The 15,922-nt window shown below is 52.9% G+C and overlaps 1 protein-coding gene and 1 non-coding gene across 6 annotated transcripts in view; both read right to left on the bottom strand.

The window, feature by feature from the left end:
- Positions 1 to 1,830: 1,830 nt before the first annotated feature.
- Positions 1,831 to 15,922, bottom strand: part of Hectd4 (HECT domain E3 ubiquitin protein ligase 4) — a 150,583-nt gene continuing 136,491 nt past the window's right edge. For 3 of the 5 annotated variants that reach the window (XM_029533784.1, XM_029533786.1, XM_029533787.1), the window contains exons 65-76: positions 14,474 to 14,580; positions 13,820 to 13,943; positions 11,858 to 12,048; positions 10,768 to 10,914; positions 10,085 to 10,204; positions 9,517 to 9,672; positions 7,790 to 7,893; positions 7,388 to 7,609; positions 6,459 to 6,622; positions 5,824 to 6,019; positions 5,467 to 5,689; positions 1,845 to 3,940 (exon numbers count right to left, since the gene is read on the bottom strand). In XM_029533784.1, coding sequence (XP_029389644.1) covers positions 3,804 to 3,940; positions 5,467 to 5,689; positions 5,824 to 6,019; positions 6,459 to 6,622; positions 7,388 to 7,609; positions 7,790 to 7,893; positions 9,517 to 9,672; positions 10,085 to 10,204; positions 10,768 to 10,914; positions 11,858 to 12,048; positions 13,820 to 13,943; positions 14,474 to 14,580 — 1,891 coding nt within the window. In that variant the 3' untranslated portion in view covers positions 1,845 to 3,803. Of the gene's footprint in view, positions 3,941 to 5,466; positions 5,690 to 5,823; positions 6,020 to 6,458; positions 6,623 to 7,387; positions 7,610 to 7,789; positions 7,894 to 9,516; positions 9,673 to 10,084; positions 10,205 to 10,767; positions 10,915 to 11,857; positions 12,049 to 13,819; positions 13,944 to 14,473; positions 14,581 to 15,922 lie in introns of all 5 variants that reach the window. The other 2 variants (XM_021186669.1, XM_029533785.1) reach the window with 2 other exon arrangements.
- LOC115063094 lies at positions 13,140 to 13,302 on the bottom strand. Its single transcript, XR_003842980.1, has one exon. It is a non-coding gene; the product is annotated as a U1 spliceosomal RNA (small nuclear RNA).

The following is a 15,922-nucleotide window of genomic DNA, read 5'->3' as shown; positions in this document are numbered from 1 at the left end:
TATCATGTGCGCTTCAGTATCTGTCATTCCCTCTGCATTCTCAGAGTTGTTTATTAGTTCTTTGTTTGTTTTTGTTTTTTTGAGACAGAGTTTCTCTGTGCAGCCCAGGCTGTCCTGGAACTCACTCTGTAGATCAGGCTGGCCTCGATCTCGGAAATCCGCCTGCCTCTGCCTCCTGAGTGCTGGGATTAAAGGCGTGCGCCACCACCGCCCAGCTTGTTTATTAGTTCTAAGAAATGGGTTTCATTATGACTTTTACATACATAAAATGTGCACTCTGTGTGGGGTGGAGCTGACATCTCACAGTAGACCGGACTGGCCTTGCCTTGTGGCAGCCCTTGCCCTCCTGGGTGCTGGCACCAGTCAGTGCACATGCCCTGCCATCTAATGAACTCCAATCCTAGTCACATGCCTGTTTTCTTTTTCTGGGATGGTGGTGTGCGAGATAGAGTCTCACGTAGCACAGGCTGGCCTGGAGCTTTCCCTTTTCCTCATTAGTGTGATACCATGCCTTGCCCCATCTGAACTTAGCCCTTCCCTGGTACCATGGATGTGACTGTCCCAGTTGTTTGGTGTGCTGGGTTGAACCTGGCTCGGCTAGGGTTAGAAGGTGTCTTTCACTTTCTAGGTTAGGAAGTCTGAAGCCACTTCTTCCCTTCAAGCTTTGTACTCTCCGAGGACTGGAAGCCGGCTGGCCCTGTGTGTAGGGTATGCTATGGCAGTCTAAAGTGCGCCCCCTGCTGGTGATGTGTGTCTGCTTACCCTTTCAGAGATTTCTCCACCACTGCTGCCCTGATCCGATCCTAACAATTTAAAAATGTCCCTTTGTCCCCATAGACCGTAACTATTTTTCATCCTTAAGCTGTTTTGATGCTAACCTTCAAAGACTGTCTGCTATCGCCTCACATCTGTTTTTTTGTCTTTTTGTTTTGTTTTCCTGAATGGAATGAATACTTTGCTGGGGCTTGGCTATCGTCTCTGTTGTCCATTTCCAGTGTAGATTTTCTCCTCCATGTCAGGAGAGACACGAAGCCCTAAGGCAGCAGCCTTCGCTGTGGCCATCAGCTGGCACTTGCCACGGACACCCCAGAAGCCTGCACTTACAGGTTCTTCCTTTGGGTCACTTGAAAGTCCCCTGGTCCCCAAATCTGCTTGAAATTCTGTTGTTTTGTCCTGGTACACAGGCCCTCCGATTCCATGCTATTTTTTCGAGACAGGGTCTGTGTAGCCCTGGCTAGCCTGGAACTCACTGTATATAGACCAGATTCCCCTGCCAAAGGGAGCACAGGCTGAGGAGCCTTCTGCGCATGCTCTATATGATCACGGTGCTGCAAAGTGGGGAGGCCTTGATGAACAGAGCAATGAGTGAGTGGTGGCTTGTGCTGTTTCGAGCAACAGGACAAGGAAGGAGAGCTGGTTGGTTGGGTCCCTTCTGTCCCTGTGATGAAGATGTGTTTAGGAGTCTGGGTGAGGATGACCATGTAGCAGTGGGAGGGGTCCCCGAGACAACAGGGGCTCCCTGGGGTGGGCGGTCGCTGTTCAAGTGGGCCTGGATACACTGCTGCCCCAGGACGACTCTTTGGGTACAGCCATACTCATCTGGGGTGACAGCTGGCACTGGAAAACCCCCCATGCCGGGCTCTATAGAGCACAGACTAGCTGTCCGGATAGAGTGGGTGGCACTCTGGAACAGGAGGAAGGTAGTTCAAAAGCTAATGGAGTGCAGAGAGTGCAGATGTTAATTCCTAGGCACTTGTGACACTTGGGTGTCCGAGTCACCTAGCCACTCCAGCCTGTGAGCTTGCTCAGCAAGAGGAGATGACCACACACTCTTAGGTCAGTCAGTCAGATGAAGGTTATTTATTGGTGTGACTTTCTCCCGTAGTGAGCTTCCTTTACACAGCAGAGTGTAAATAGCAGCAGACTGAATGGGAAGTCTGTTAATGCAATCATAAATAATTATAATAAATATACATCAAGTAACTTTACAGCACACATTGTTCAGGGCCATGGTTGGGATCTGTCTGGACCTCAGTGTGCTCTCTAGGAGAAGCAGCTGAGTTAGCAGCAGATATCTCTCTCACAGCTGTCATAGAATCAAGGAATGGGCCAACAGATGCTTCCAGAAGCCTCCTGGGGAGGTAGCTGACAGAATCCCAAGTCCATTCATGGGCAGAGGATTGAGGGGAACCACGGATTTGAAGGTACAGGAATGAAAACCCACTTTAAAATTCAGAGGCTCCTGCCTTCTGGAGCACGGAGTCAGGATCCTTCAGGCCGCTGGGGTGGTCCCAAGCAGTGGCCACCATCTTCAGTGAGAGCAGGGCTTGCTTCCATACAGCCCAGTGACTGGCGTGGCCCGCACACTGAGCTGGGGTGGATCACTTCCTCGGGTGGGGTTGGGTGGGGTGTTTTCTGTAATGGTCCTCAATGCATTTCCTAAGCGTAACAGGGAAGAGATGGGTGCTGGCGTGCCAGCCCTAACACTTGCACGCCTTCCAAGCAGGCCAGGTGCTGTGGAGAGAGGAGTGTACCCTCCTCATGCCCTGCAGAACTGTGTGCACAATATCATACAATAGCTACAGCGCTGCCATTCTGTGACAACTGGGGAGGCCCAAGTGACAGTGTCCAACAGTCGGCATGTGCTGTTGTTGAACGAAGTACCATCGGACAAAGACTTACTTGGGCACAAATGCACTGGGGTAGTGGGTGAGCCTGAAGGAAGCTCAGCCCTGGCACACACATACACACGTTGGTTGTAAAGGGTGTTGGGCAGGCCAGCCAGGGCACAGAGGACTCCCCTGCAGTCTCTGCCTGGGTCACTGATGCAGCCCTGACTGGGCAGAGCACCTCAGTCTTTAGACACGGGTTCTAACCCTTCCCTGGGCTGCTTACAGCACTGCGGCGAGGAGGGCCGGGCTCTGAGCACTGAGTGGGGTAGGATTGAATCGTGTGCTTTCCTGTGCAGTCAGCTGTAGACACGCCCACTCGGCACTACCCTGCGAGCTCCACTGTCTTTCAACTCCAGCCATCAGGCCGTACCCAACCTGTCTGTGAGCTAAGGCCTGGAGTAGCCCCTGGGTGTCTGCTCCTGAGTTGTCCGCAGATGACTCAGCCCAGGGGCCCAGAAGAGACAGGTGGCAGATAGGGCTGCCTGGATGGGAGGAGACAGGGAGGCCTCTGTGGGACTTCCTAAAAAAAAAAAAAAAAAAAAAAAACAAGGCCAGGAACACATGGTAAAGCAGGAAGATTAACACATGAGTTCCCTGTGTCTCTTGAGTGTTTGAGCACTGGCTCAACCACTTCAAGATTGAAGGAGGGGCCCTGCAGAAGCTGCCTCTGGGAGAGGAGCCAGCTCAGGGCAGGAGGGCAGGACTGAGGACTGCTCACACATTTGTGGAGACACTCTGTAGGAAGAAAAGGATACTTTGTGTGGCTGAGGTCATCTCACCCTCAGCTTTCCACGAGTGGCCCTGGGATGAGGAGCCACCTGAACCTGTGGCACCAGCATCTGGAAGCCACCAAGAACAAACAGTGTCCAGGAAGATCAAATTGACATAAACTGTCTGGGAACTAAGCTACCCTACAAATGTACCACAAACAGGCAGCAAAGGAACGGACCCTCACAAAACGGACACGTACAGAAAGTGTCTTCCAGGTGGCCTGGGACACAGAGGAAAGTTCAGAAAGCAAATGTCGCCAGCTCCTCACTCAGGCCCTGGAGGGATGTGCCTCAACTGGCAAGCTTCCCAAGCCGGCAGAACGGTGCCTTGGTGACAGCCTAATCCTCCGGCTTGCTCCCATCAGCCACTCAGGGGGTCTTCGCGGTAGTGAATGGCACAGCGCAGCTTCTCCAGCATGGTCTCCAGGGAGGAATACTGGGGGAGCTTGATCATGAACATGCAGGTCTCCACTCGGATGTAACGCGAGTCAGGGGGACCTACACAAGACACACCACCAACTTTAGAGGGCTGGAGACGGGCTTCTGCCTCCAGGCTGGCCTCTTGGACACTCACTGGTTTATCTAGCAAACGGCCTGTGTGTGCCTATGTGTGCAGGTACACTCCGTGCATGCATTTTCTGCATGTTTGCAGGACAGAAGGAGCAGCCTATCTTCCCACTTTGGAAATGGTAAAGCAGGCTGGATTGGCTACAGTAAGCCTATCTCTGCTTCTCCAGGGCTGAGATCACAAGAATGCTACTATGCCTGGCTTAAAAAAAAGTCTAACAGGGCAGAGGTGGGGGGATGGCAGAGGTGTCAGAGGTGCACGCCTTTAATCCTAGCACTAAGGAGGCAGAGGGAGGTGGATCCCTGGATTTGAGGCCAGCCTGGTCTACACAATGAGTCCCAGGACAGCCAGGGCTACACAGAGAAACCCTGTCTCTGTCTGTCTGTCTGTCTGTCTGTCTGTCTCTCTCTCACACACACAAATTATTTTGTGTATGTGTGTGTTGTGTAGTATACCACATGTGTAGAGGTCATAGGACAACTTGCAGTAGTCAGTTCTCTTCACCACATGGGTCCCGGGATAGAATTTAAGTCAGGTTTGAGTCATTTTACTGGTCCCTGGCCAGCCTGTCTGGCCTGCCTTCCTTTCAAAATGCGGGTTCCATGGGTCAAACTTGTACTGTTCTCAGTACAGTGGTAAAATTGTCCTTTTGACTGGGCATGGTGGTACACACCTATAATCCTAGCACTTGGAAGGTACATGAGGATCAGAAGTTCAAGGTCATCCTCAACTACATAGTGAGTCTGAGGACAGCCTATGATACATACGATGCTATCAAAAACCTGAAACACGGGCTGATGAGATGGCTCAGTGGTTAAGAGCACCGACTGCTCTTCCAAAGGTCCAGAGTTCAAATCCCAGCAACCATATGGTGGCTCACAACCATCCATAACAAGATCTGACGCCCTCTTCTGCAACTGTCTGAAGTCAGCTACAGTGTAATTACATATAATAAATAAATAAATCTTTAAAAAAAAAAAAAACAAAAACCTGAAACACAGCCGGGCGTGGTGGCGCACGCCTTTAATCCCAGCTCTTGGGAGGCAGAGGCAGGCGGATTTCTGAGTTTGAGGCCAGTCTGGTTTACAGAGTGAGTTCCAGGACAGCCTGGGCTATACAGAGAAAAAAACCACAAAAAAAAACCCCAAAAAACCTGAAACACAAATAATCTTTCTGCATTTGAAAGGCGAGAAACTAGGGTGTGTCTTGGAGGTCCCCAGCTTCCCCAGCTCACAGGAGTCCCTGCATTTAGTCTCTAGCACTGCAGAGCTGAGTGTAAGAAAATGGTAAGCAATGTTCAAGCTGTGGCTCCTTGTCTGCTTTTAAACGTTGACAAAGCATCGGGGCTGAATGGCCACAGCGCTCACCAAGCCGCCTCCTCTTACAGCCGAGTCCTGACCTGGGGGTCTTGGTCACTGATCACCACGAGGACCTAAGGAGCTGGAAAGGGCAATACCTGCTGTGCCATCTGGAGGGGCAATCTTCATGGGGTACGGCGGCACATGGGCTGTGTCAGGGCCCCCATCCTTGCAAGGGCAGGTGAAGGGGATGCGCTCCTGGTTGCAGGCGAACTTGATGAACTTGCACAGTTCCTCCTGGGTGAACATCTCCAGCGCCCCCCAGAAAAGCTCGATGTGCTGGTCTGTCTCCATCAGCCCCACCTGGTACATGGTGTGGGCCTGGGGAAGAAAGGCCCCAGTGTGAGCAAGCCTGGCCTGATCCCAGGTAGGGGGGGCAGGGGCTGCGTGTGGACCAGAGCACAGGCAGCCGTGGTGAGGGCGGAGTGCTGAGACAGACCTGAAGGGCTGCCTACCTTCAGGAACTCCAGGTTGATGTATGGGAGGCCACAGGTACGCAATTCCATCTCCAGCGGGCTGAGGGTGGTGAGCAACTGCAGGGGGATGATGGAGCCCAGGCCAGCACGCACGGCTGTCACGCACTCCATGTTCTGTAGCTCACGCAGCCGCAGGCTCCGGATGGCTGCTGCGTAGATATCCTTGTTCTCCCAACTGCTGGGTCAAGGACCACCAGTGAGGTACATCCCCTCAGGCGGCCGGTCTAGCCCTGGCTTCATGCTCACCCCACTCCTTCAGAGCTGTTATTGCCTTAACCTTCCTAGTGCTGAGAACCTTTAATACAGTTCCTCATGTTGTGGTAACCCCCAACCATAACATTATTTTCACTGATGCTTCATAACTAAAGTTGCTATTGTTATGAATCATAATATACATATCTGTGTTTTCTGATAGTCTTAGATGACCCCATGAAAGGGTCCTTTGACCCCAAAGAGGTCAGGACCCACATGTTGAGAACTACCGCCTTAAGGGAAGCCTTTAGTTAAAGATCATCTTCTCTTCTGGCTTTGTGTCCTACCTCCAATTTTATGCCCTCCCCTGGGAACGTCCCCTCTCTCTAGTGTGGTGCAGCCCTTTCAAGTCACACACTCACGCCACGGGGATGTGCCGGCCACGGCTGCATAGCTCCACCTCCTCGCCAGTCATGGTCAGGTAGGTGAACCGGCAACAGGGCTTGGGACCTTCAGGGCTCTCGGTGGCCAGGTGCTGGGACGCAATCTCCGCACACAAGGCCTCCAGCTCGCTCTCATCGTTGATCTGTGGGACACGGGCAGGGCGAAGCTGACTGCTGCTCTGCAGTCAAGGCAGTGGAACTCGGTCCTTAAGCTGGCAAACACTGGCATGCTCATGGGCCCACATCAGGCCTTGACAGAGCTGCTGCCAGCTCAGAGCTGCGCCTGCATTTTAGAGCAGGCTCATGGAACCCAAAGCCCAGGCCGTCGAGAGGTGGGGGAGGAAGGGTCACTTGAGGTAGAATCTGAGACTTTAAAATGCCAGGCCCAGTATCGCCCTCTCTGCTTTCAGATTAGGACGTAATTCTCAACTACTGCTCTACCACTGTGCCTGTCTGACTCCTGCTATGACAATAATGGACTTAGCCTTTGAAACTGCAAGTCCCCAAGAAAATGCTTTGTTTATGAGTTGCCTCAGTTCGTGTTGTTCCAAGACAGCAAAAGAGAGGCAGGAATGCCAAATCCTCAAGTCCCTGGGGTCTGGAGGGGCCCCATGTGCACCTCTTGCTCCCTTCCTGAAGCCCTCAACACCAAAGCCAAACATACATCCGCATGCCCTCTCTTTCAGCTGCCTGCAGCATTTCATCTGTCTTATGCACTTGGCTGTGGACATAGTTATGTATGGTGGTTATGGACATGTCACTCTAGGGTGGCAGCAGCAGCCTCTGGCAGAGGCTTGGCCCCCTGAGACAAGCCTTCTGTGGAGGGTCCCAGGCCCTCTTCCCTGAAGCGTGGGTCTTCATGGAGTACTGTCCCAGATGACCCTGGGGCCAGCCCTGGTGTCACTCACACTCTCAAACTTCTTGACATAATTGTAGGTGAGGATGTCTGCTTCCTGCAGGTCCTGGTCAGGGTCGAGAGGCTCGCCGACCAGCGTCTTCCAGAAGGAGGGCAGCAGGTCCAGGGGGAGAGGCACATCTGCACGAATGGCGATTCCCAGCAGCTGGCCTAAGAAGTGTAGCAGCTGCTCCTCCCCATAGGTGATGGGGCTTGGTGTCAGGATGTACTTGCCCTGTAAGAGAGAGGTCAGGACACCTGTGAGCTCATGACCAGGCAGGAGGGAGGCTGCAGCGAGGACACGCCCAGTTCTCATGCTCCCTCAGCTGAGCATCAAAGCTGTGCCACCGGGGCCAGAAATGTGTGTGGAGAGGGGGCAGGACCACGGGGACTCTGAGCACAGCCCCTGCTTCACCTTGTTCTTGTTGACTGCAGAGCTGGGACATAGCAGGAGCAGCGACAGTGAGGAACTCTGCAGCTCTTTGCACACCTGCCACAGGAAGTGACGGAAGGAGCCGCCTGCAGAGCACACAGACAGGCAGGTCTCAGCACGGACCCAAGGATACCTGGAGAGCACTGCCTCCATACGCCATGGTCTGCTGGGACCACAGGTCAGCGCGCTCGCCGGCTCCTACAGTGTGTGCACCGAAGCCTCGCCTGGTCTTGCATGGAGGCCTGAGGTTGAGCCTGCTGAGATGCTGACCCCAGCTCTCCATAAAGGTACCTGTCCCAGCTTCACTGTCTCCTGTCACATGGGAGGAGGGGCGGGGAAGGAACAGAACCCGAAGGCTGACAAGTAAAGAGTGCCACCTCCATGCCACCTCCCTGCCATCTCCCTGCCACCTCCCTGCCACTGTCCCTCCCTCCCACCTCCCTCCCACCTCCCTCCCACCGTCCCTCAGGATTGGTCCTGGTTAGAGAATACATACGACCATGCAGAGACTGCTGGGACCCCTCTGTCCCTCCTGTCCCTCCTATTCAGAATGCTTCTGCTGGCATTCAAGGATCAGAAGGCTACAGGCAATGTAGGACACTGTAGGCTGGGTGTGGGCCCTGGGGAGGCCCATCTGGGGCAGATTGTCAAGGTCTGAGAGCATGGCGCTGCGGCGCCTGGCTGCCTTGGGAGGCTGCCGAGTTCCTGGTGTCCCAGTTCCTATCTGTGCAGTGGTGAGGACTGGTCTTCAGTGAGCAGGGAGCCTGAGGACACAGCTGCTCTTAGAAGCACGGCTTTGTTTACAGGGTTCCCAGACTATGTAAACTGTGGGGCACAGAGGACATTCTTCACCCACTTACAACAGGAAAAAAAGTCCTGAGTGGCTGGGACCAAAGTGAATGGCAGGGCCAAGGGACATCTTGGCTCATATTCCCCATTGCCAATGAGTGTCATGACGCCAGGTGCCGCTTTAATGGATGGATCCCAATGTGTCTGTCTCGCAGGCAACTGGAGCAACTGGGCTCAAGCAGCTGCTCAGCTGGGCCTCTTGCTGGGAAAGGCTTGCAGGTGGCTGTTCAATGTCACAGTAAGAGTAGGACAAATGTGCCTAAGAGGGTGTGGTTCCCCACACCTAGAATAATGGCTGGAGGCAGGACGAGTCAGTGGAGGCTAGCCTGACTTCTGCAGCTCAGGACAATGAGGAGGACATTTACCTTGTCATTCTGTATTGTACACCCCTAGTGCTCTCTAGTCCCCCAGCCTCTATACCCCATCCCTCTACCCTAAGCTCTCTGCTTCCCCAGCCTCTATACACTAATCCTCTCCACCTCCATCAGTTTATGCCCCAGCCTCCTATACCTCCAGCCCCTCTGTGTCCCAAGCCGTCTATACTTCCCGCACTGTGTACCCAGCTCTTCCCACCCTGAGCCCTCTCCACTCCCAGCTCTCCCTTTCTCTATTTTTTACATTTGGAGACAAGATTTCACTAAATTTCCCAGGTCGGCCTTGAATTTAATTCTGTAACACAAACTAACTGGTCTTTACTTTATAATGTTCCTGTCTCAGACCCCCAATGACTGGGAAAACAGGACTATGCTACAGGCCTGACTGTGGCCTTTCTTCTTGACAGTGGGGTGTCATCATGCTGTGCCCCACCCCCTCCTCCCACCCAGGGACTGTGCATTGCACCCAGCCCAAGAGCCACTTACTGGTGCCATGAACCTCCTCCCCAGTGAAGCGGATATTGAAGGCATATGTGGGGTCACCGCCACTAGCCAACTTGACGCAGAGCTGAGACGATGGCACGGAGGCCAGCTGCCGGGCAGCCTGGCAGAAGTAGGAGTTTTCGGAAGCTCTGACCTCCCCTGGAAGTGAGAAGGGACCACAGTAACGTCTAGAGGCCGAGCTTTGCACTGTGCATGTGTGGTGCTTGGGTGGCTGACCCAGGGAACCCCAGAGCTCTCTCTTCAGAACTCACACCTGCTCTACACAACAGCCCTGATGTCAACAACAGAAGCAGGCTTGTTACCAGCTACAATGGTGTCTGTACCCCTCCTATAGCTAGAGAGGGAAGGCAGTGGGGGCAGGGAGGGCTAAGCACCTTTGCTTGCCTGTCCTGGAGCTGGAAGGCGCACATCAGGAGGAGCCTAGTGCTCAGACAGAAGAGCAGATGAGCAGGGGCTAGAGGGTCTCATCACTCTCTGGTCCCTTCCCTGGGGGTTTCAGGGCCCACTTGTCTAATGCATGTCGTAGTTTCTAGGATGCAGCTAGCCTTACCTCCCACAATTTCCAGAGGGTCCAAGGTGATCTCGGGTGCTGCATGGTCAGCTGTCCTCTGTACAGTTGCATTTAGCACCCGATTCATCACAGTCACCTTTGTGTCATAGAAGATCAGCCCTGAAGGAGGAAATACAGCAGAGAGGGGAAGATGTAGCTGCTTCTCCTGACTCCCAGTCACTGTGTAACTGGGAGGCTGAGAGGGGGTCACGCAGACTTATCCCCCGACCCTTTGGAATGTTGTCTGGTCAAGCACACCATGTGAAATGCCATCTGCTTGTGTGTGTGCTGAGGACAGAAATTAACACAGGTGTCTTCTTCTATCAGTGCTCCTCTTGTTTGGTATGAGGGCGCATTTACATGCACAATGACCAGAGGGGGCGCTAGTGTTTTCCTGTCACCCTCTGCCTTATTCCCTGACTCCATCTGCTTCTGCCCTTCCTGTCCTATGACACGCCAAGTATAAACCAAGGACTAAATAGACAACCTCGCACTAACTGGTTCCTAAGGACACCTTGGGGCGATGACACCAACTTTATTAATGAATGCTTTGAATTTTTACACTTTTTCTTTTTTCCGAGCTCAGGCTACTTGTCCTTAGCTTCTCTTGGGGATCCTGCAGCTTGACTGAGGCCTGCTTGCCTGCCGTGAGGGATGGGGCCTTCCTGCTTGCCAGCACTCACCTTTGGCCTCCTTCAGCAGGGCCGCGATGCTATGTGCGTACATGGGTGTCTGACGTAGCTCTACCAGGGGCAGGAAGAAGGTCTCCAGCGTGGTGTTGAGAGACTGGAGTAGTGCGAAGCGCAGGCGTAAGCTCTCACTAGGCACATCTGCAGGGAAAAGGTGGTCAGGCTGAGTGTCAGCCAGGCCCAGACAAGCAAACTGAGCAAGTGTCTACTCCTAGGAAGGATGGCTGGATCAGGGGCTTCCCTCAGGGGACTTTATCCCTGGGAGGGGCTCCCAAGGAACAGAAGCCAGTGATGAGGATGGAGCAAGGCCCTGGATTCCCAAGCCTATCCCTAGCCCTCCCTAGGCCATGCCAGGGCCGCATATGCATAAGGTCTTAGGAAATTTTGTGGCTATATAACCCAGGGCCTTCTGCAGAGCAGGGGAGCACTCACTCCTCAGTTACATTCTTGATCCTACATGTTCTTTAAACTTTGAAGTAATTACAGTTATAAGAAGTGGCAAAAGCAGTGCAGAGTCTGGTACGCTTGTCACCCAGCTGGCCTCAGCAGTGACAAGGAAGCTGCCACTGTACACTGCCTTTTAGCTAGTTCCCAGGCCCCCTTCAGCTGTGCCCTTTCCCTTGTAAGAGATTCCCATCATGGACAACTTGCCCATCTTTGTCTCCAGGCAACCAGAAAAGCAAGGATCCTGCCCTTGTTGCCAGATGAGGTGGCCCTGAGGTGCCTGTGTGCCGCTTTGCCATGGCTCTATCAGGATGAGGCCCGTGGAGGGGTGGACTCTCCAGTGCTCTGCTGCTGTTCATCCCTTGCTTCTAAGAGAATTGAGGGACTCTCCCCTAGTGCAGATCAGAGAGACCTGACCTCTGACCTCACAGCAGCCTGACTACAGTGGGTGGGCATATGGGAAGGTGTCTGTCTACTCTGAGCCTGTTACCCCACCTTGACTTTGTTTTAATGCGCATGAAACAAAGGCCAGAGACTAATGTGGCCGTTCAAGAGCCCCCTCCAGCTTTTCAGTTGATGCACATGGAGAGCCATAAGAATTTCTGCAGCATGGTGGGGGAAAGCCCTGGAGGCCACATACTTGAGAGGCAGGCCATCCTGGGGTCAGCGGCATCCGCTGGGTCAAGGTACACCTCATGAGGATGGAGCCGTGCTGGTGTGATAGCAAGATGGCGACACAGCCGGTTGATGTACTGCACAAGAGCCACATCCATCTCCAGGGTCCACTTCCTGGAGGCCTTCTGTGCATGTCGGACATCAATGCAGGCACACCTGGGGCAAGACAGGGAGAGTCTTTCAGGGATGTGGGGGGAAAGGGAAAACGCTTTCAAAGTACGAGTGATCAGGAGTATGGGCATGGAGGAGCCTTGTGGGAAGTCTGGAAACCCACATGCCCCGTGCTTTCCTCTTATCGGGTGGAGGAATGGGGTCCTCAGGTGATATGGAGCCCACTCAGCGACGTGAGGTAAGTGCACACCCATAATGTGACCTCAGGACGGCACTGGTGCCTTATGTCACAAGAATTCAATGGGAGGTTGCCTGTAAAGCAGGTGGCATGGTGCCCAGTTCACCCATGTACTGGTCAATGGCTGCAGCCAGGTACCAACATGGCTCCCCTAGTTGGGCAACCCCATTCCACCATTTACTTGCTCAGCTGTTAGGATACACAGAGCAAGATATGCTCACCAGGGCTTCCCTGCCAAGCTGTAGCATTACAGTTACACTGGGCACCACCTACATGCCCACTCCTGAGGATAGCTCCTAACTGTGCTATACCTTGCAGTGGAACTCTAGGTGACCAAGAGAATGACCTCAATGGACCCCTATAACATCAAGGGTGTGAAAACCTGAACAAGTCAGGCGGCTGGCAATGTCTTCAACAGGGCTGAAGACACCAACCTCTAAAGCACCCGGGGAGAGACGGTCCCGAGCACAGCCACAAGGTCTCCTGTTTAATCAACACAACAGCTATGTGGTCAGTATGCACAGCCTTCTCCCACAAACCCAGAGGCCATGCGCTCGGGTGGCCACAGTGTCCTGAGAGGGGACAGGAGGGTGTAGCACTGCTCTCTTCGCACTGGAGGTCAGCTCGGCCACACACGAGGGTCTCAGACACACAAGTCCCTCTCACCGGCGAGTTCTTGCACAGCACTGCTTGGTGGGCTGGCCTGGAGTCAGCTGCGGCTGCCCTTACACACAGTCTGTGGTGAGGAGGGGGACTCCTCCCACTGCCACACACAGGAACACTCTACAGATTCCACTGATGGCCCTGTAGGTCCCCTCCCACTGAAGACTACAGCTCTTAGTCCAGAAAGTCCCTCTAAGCTAATTAATGTCTAGAATAAGTAAGTGGAATCTCAAATCAGGGCAGAGTGCAAACACAGTCTCCCAGGACCACAAATGATGGGGTTGGGTTTCCCACATTTGGCTAAATTACAGGGGTCAGCATGTTCCAAACGCAATGAATAATCCTCACCCGGGGAAACGCACCCTGTGATCATAGGATCTATTCTGCCAAGTAAATCTCTGAAACACGATTTCTCAGAAAGTCTGTATTGGATAGCTCCTCCTTTCTGACTCAAGAGAGCCCAATTATAGACAAGGCTGGGGGACCTGTGTCATTTAGAGTGCTGACTTCCTTAGTTCTGCACGCTCCGTGCCTGCCTGGGATTCACGGGTGGACAGAAGTGGGCCCTGGGAAGCTGGCGAGCCCTGCCTTGCTGGGTCCTTCCTAGGATGGAGGGCAATGGAGAAAAAAGGAAATCTGAAAAAGACTCTGGAATAAGCAGCGCCCTGGCCATGGGCCAGATCATGTGCCACAAATGCAGTCAGATAGCATTTGGAAAATTATGATAATTACAGAAGTAATTAAAGCTACATGAGACCATGCAAATGGGCCCCAAGACCACAGGCCTGATGCGCTTTTAAGGAAAACGAGAGCTGGTTGGTGGTGGTGCCCACCTGTAATCCCCCAGCAGAACCACAGCTAAGACATCTTCCAGTCAAAACCAGGACTCAACCTACAGGACGGACAGCGTCTCACCTCTCAAAGTGAAGATCATAGCCACAGGATAGGATTGCCCTCCAGACACTGCGGATGTCTTGCTTGGCTCGGTCAACGACGAATTTGTGAAATCCTTCCAGAGTGAGGTACTTTTCCTCAGGAACTGAGGGCACAGCATTGCATGCAGTCAGTGAGGGAAGGAAAAGCATGCAGTCACGGGTGGGAAGCCTGCACACCGTGGCTCTACCCAGCTCCCTCCCTGTGCTCCCGGGTGTGCTCTTGCTGTCCCCAGTTCAGCCAGAGTATGACAATGCAGCCTCCACACCCAGCCTGCCATCCAGGCTCTGCCATGACTTCCCATCTCCCCAGTTCTCCAAGTCTCAGAAGCGCAAGGCTGACGAAACAATTGTACACACGCACAGCTTCCTGTCCCTTCTGTCTTAGAGCCCTCACTGGTTCACCACTCGGGGAAGGGCCTGGAGCAGATTTCCAACTCTTTATGTTTCAGCTATAACCACCCACTCTACACACCTTATTTTTACCTCCCTTAAACTGATGGCCGTCACTGTCCTGTCTCAACTAAGTCTCAGAGAAGCAGGGACCATAAAGAGTTGGGTCTTCTCAGTGGGTGGCCTGTCCTAGAAAGGGCTGCTGTCCCCAGAGTGGAAGCTGGCTCTCCAGCTACTAACAAACCTTCTTGCTTTTTGGTGGGTGACTTCTCTGAATCCTTTTCGTCTGGTTTGCTCTTCTCAGGTGACTTTGGCTTCACAGTTGGCTTCTTCTCACTTAGTGCAGTCCTGCTACAGAGCAAAGCTCAGCAGTTAGGATGGGTGTGTGCACACTGCCTCCAACAGGAAACACAGAGCCTCAACCCCCCCCCCCCAACTCTGGCACGGGGGTCACCCGGGGCTGAGTCCACTCTAAAGACACATCGACACTTGAAGATGTCAGGGCTCCTGAGAGTCTTTTCAGTCATTTCCTATATATGCGGAATGGCCCTGTCTGATGAAGCAGCCAGTACAAGATTACTACCTAGATTAAGTCGGACTGAGTGGACTCACAAGCTCAGGTTCTCAGCTCTGCCCCCACTCTCTATGCCCCCAAGAGACCATGGGGCAGCAGTGCGTGCACACAGCTGGTTAAGGAAAGGGTGGAGGATTGCTTTGGTCACTCACACACCTTCTCTAGACACCCTGAGCAAGGGTTATCAGAACAGTCAGGGTCTGAGTCAGACTGAAGCTAGGCACGGCAGCCAATGCCTGTGACTCCTGAGCTGATGCAGGGCAGTCACTAGAGTAAGAGCCTGTCTTTGTGTGTTTGAAATAGGTCCTCACACAGACTAGGTTGGACACACTGTGCAGTAACCCTGAACTCTTGGTTCTGTGTACACTCGCACAGAATGCACTGCTGACCTTGACAGCCTCAAGACTCCACTGTAAGAAAATTATACTAAACATACATGAAAATTCAAATATGGAATATTTAGGAAAGGGGACTTTGAAGTCAGGAAAGAGAGAAAGAGCATCAATTAACCCAGAGCCTCATGCACACTTGGCAAATGCTCTACCACTGAGCTGTATCTCCAGCCCTACTTATTTACTCATTCTTTCATTCATTCATTTATTCATTCATCCGAGACAGGGCTTCACTAAGTAGTCTTGGCTGGTCTGGGGGTTGCTATGTAGAACAAGCTGGCCTCCTAGAGATCCAATTGCCTCAGTCTTCTGAGAGCTAAAGTTACAAGTGTCTGCTGTCACGTCTGGATATTTCCAGGGCTCTTTTGAATCTTTGCTTTGAGACAGACAAGTTAGGAACTCAGTCTCTGGTCAGGTAGGCCTTGAGCTTGAGATCTTTCTGTCATAGCCTCTTCTGAAATTTGTGCCAAGTAAGAAAGTGATTCATGCATATAGAGAGAAGGGCCCGAGTCCTGCATGTGCTACATGCACACTCTGCTGCTGAGCTGTATCTCCAGCCCAAGTCAGTTCTTCCCCACTCGCATTAAGAAAGCTTTCTGGGGCTGGTGAAATGGCTCAGCAGGTAAGAGTACCCAACTGCTCTTCCGAAGGTCCTGAGTTCAAATCCCAGCAACCACATGGTGGCTCACAACCATCCATAAGGAGATCTGGCGCCCTCTTCTGGAGT

This window comes from Mus pahari, chromosome 23 (assembly GCF_900095145.1).
Source record: "Mus pahari chromosome 23, PAHARI_EIJ_v1.1, whole genome shotgun sequence".
Lineage (NCBI taxonomy): Eukaryota > Metazoa > Chordata > Mammalia > Rodentia > Muridae > Mus > Mus pahari.
The sequence above is the reverse complement of the archived record's forward strand: the minus strand, read 5'-3'. Positions and strand labels throughout refer to the sequence as shown.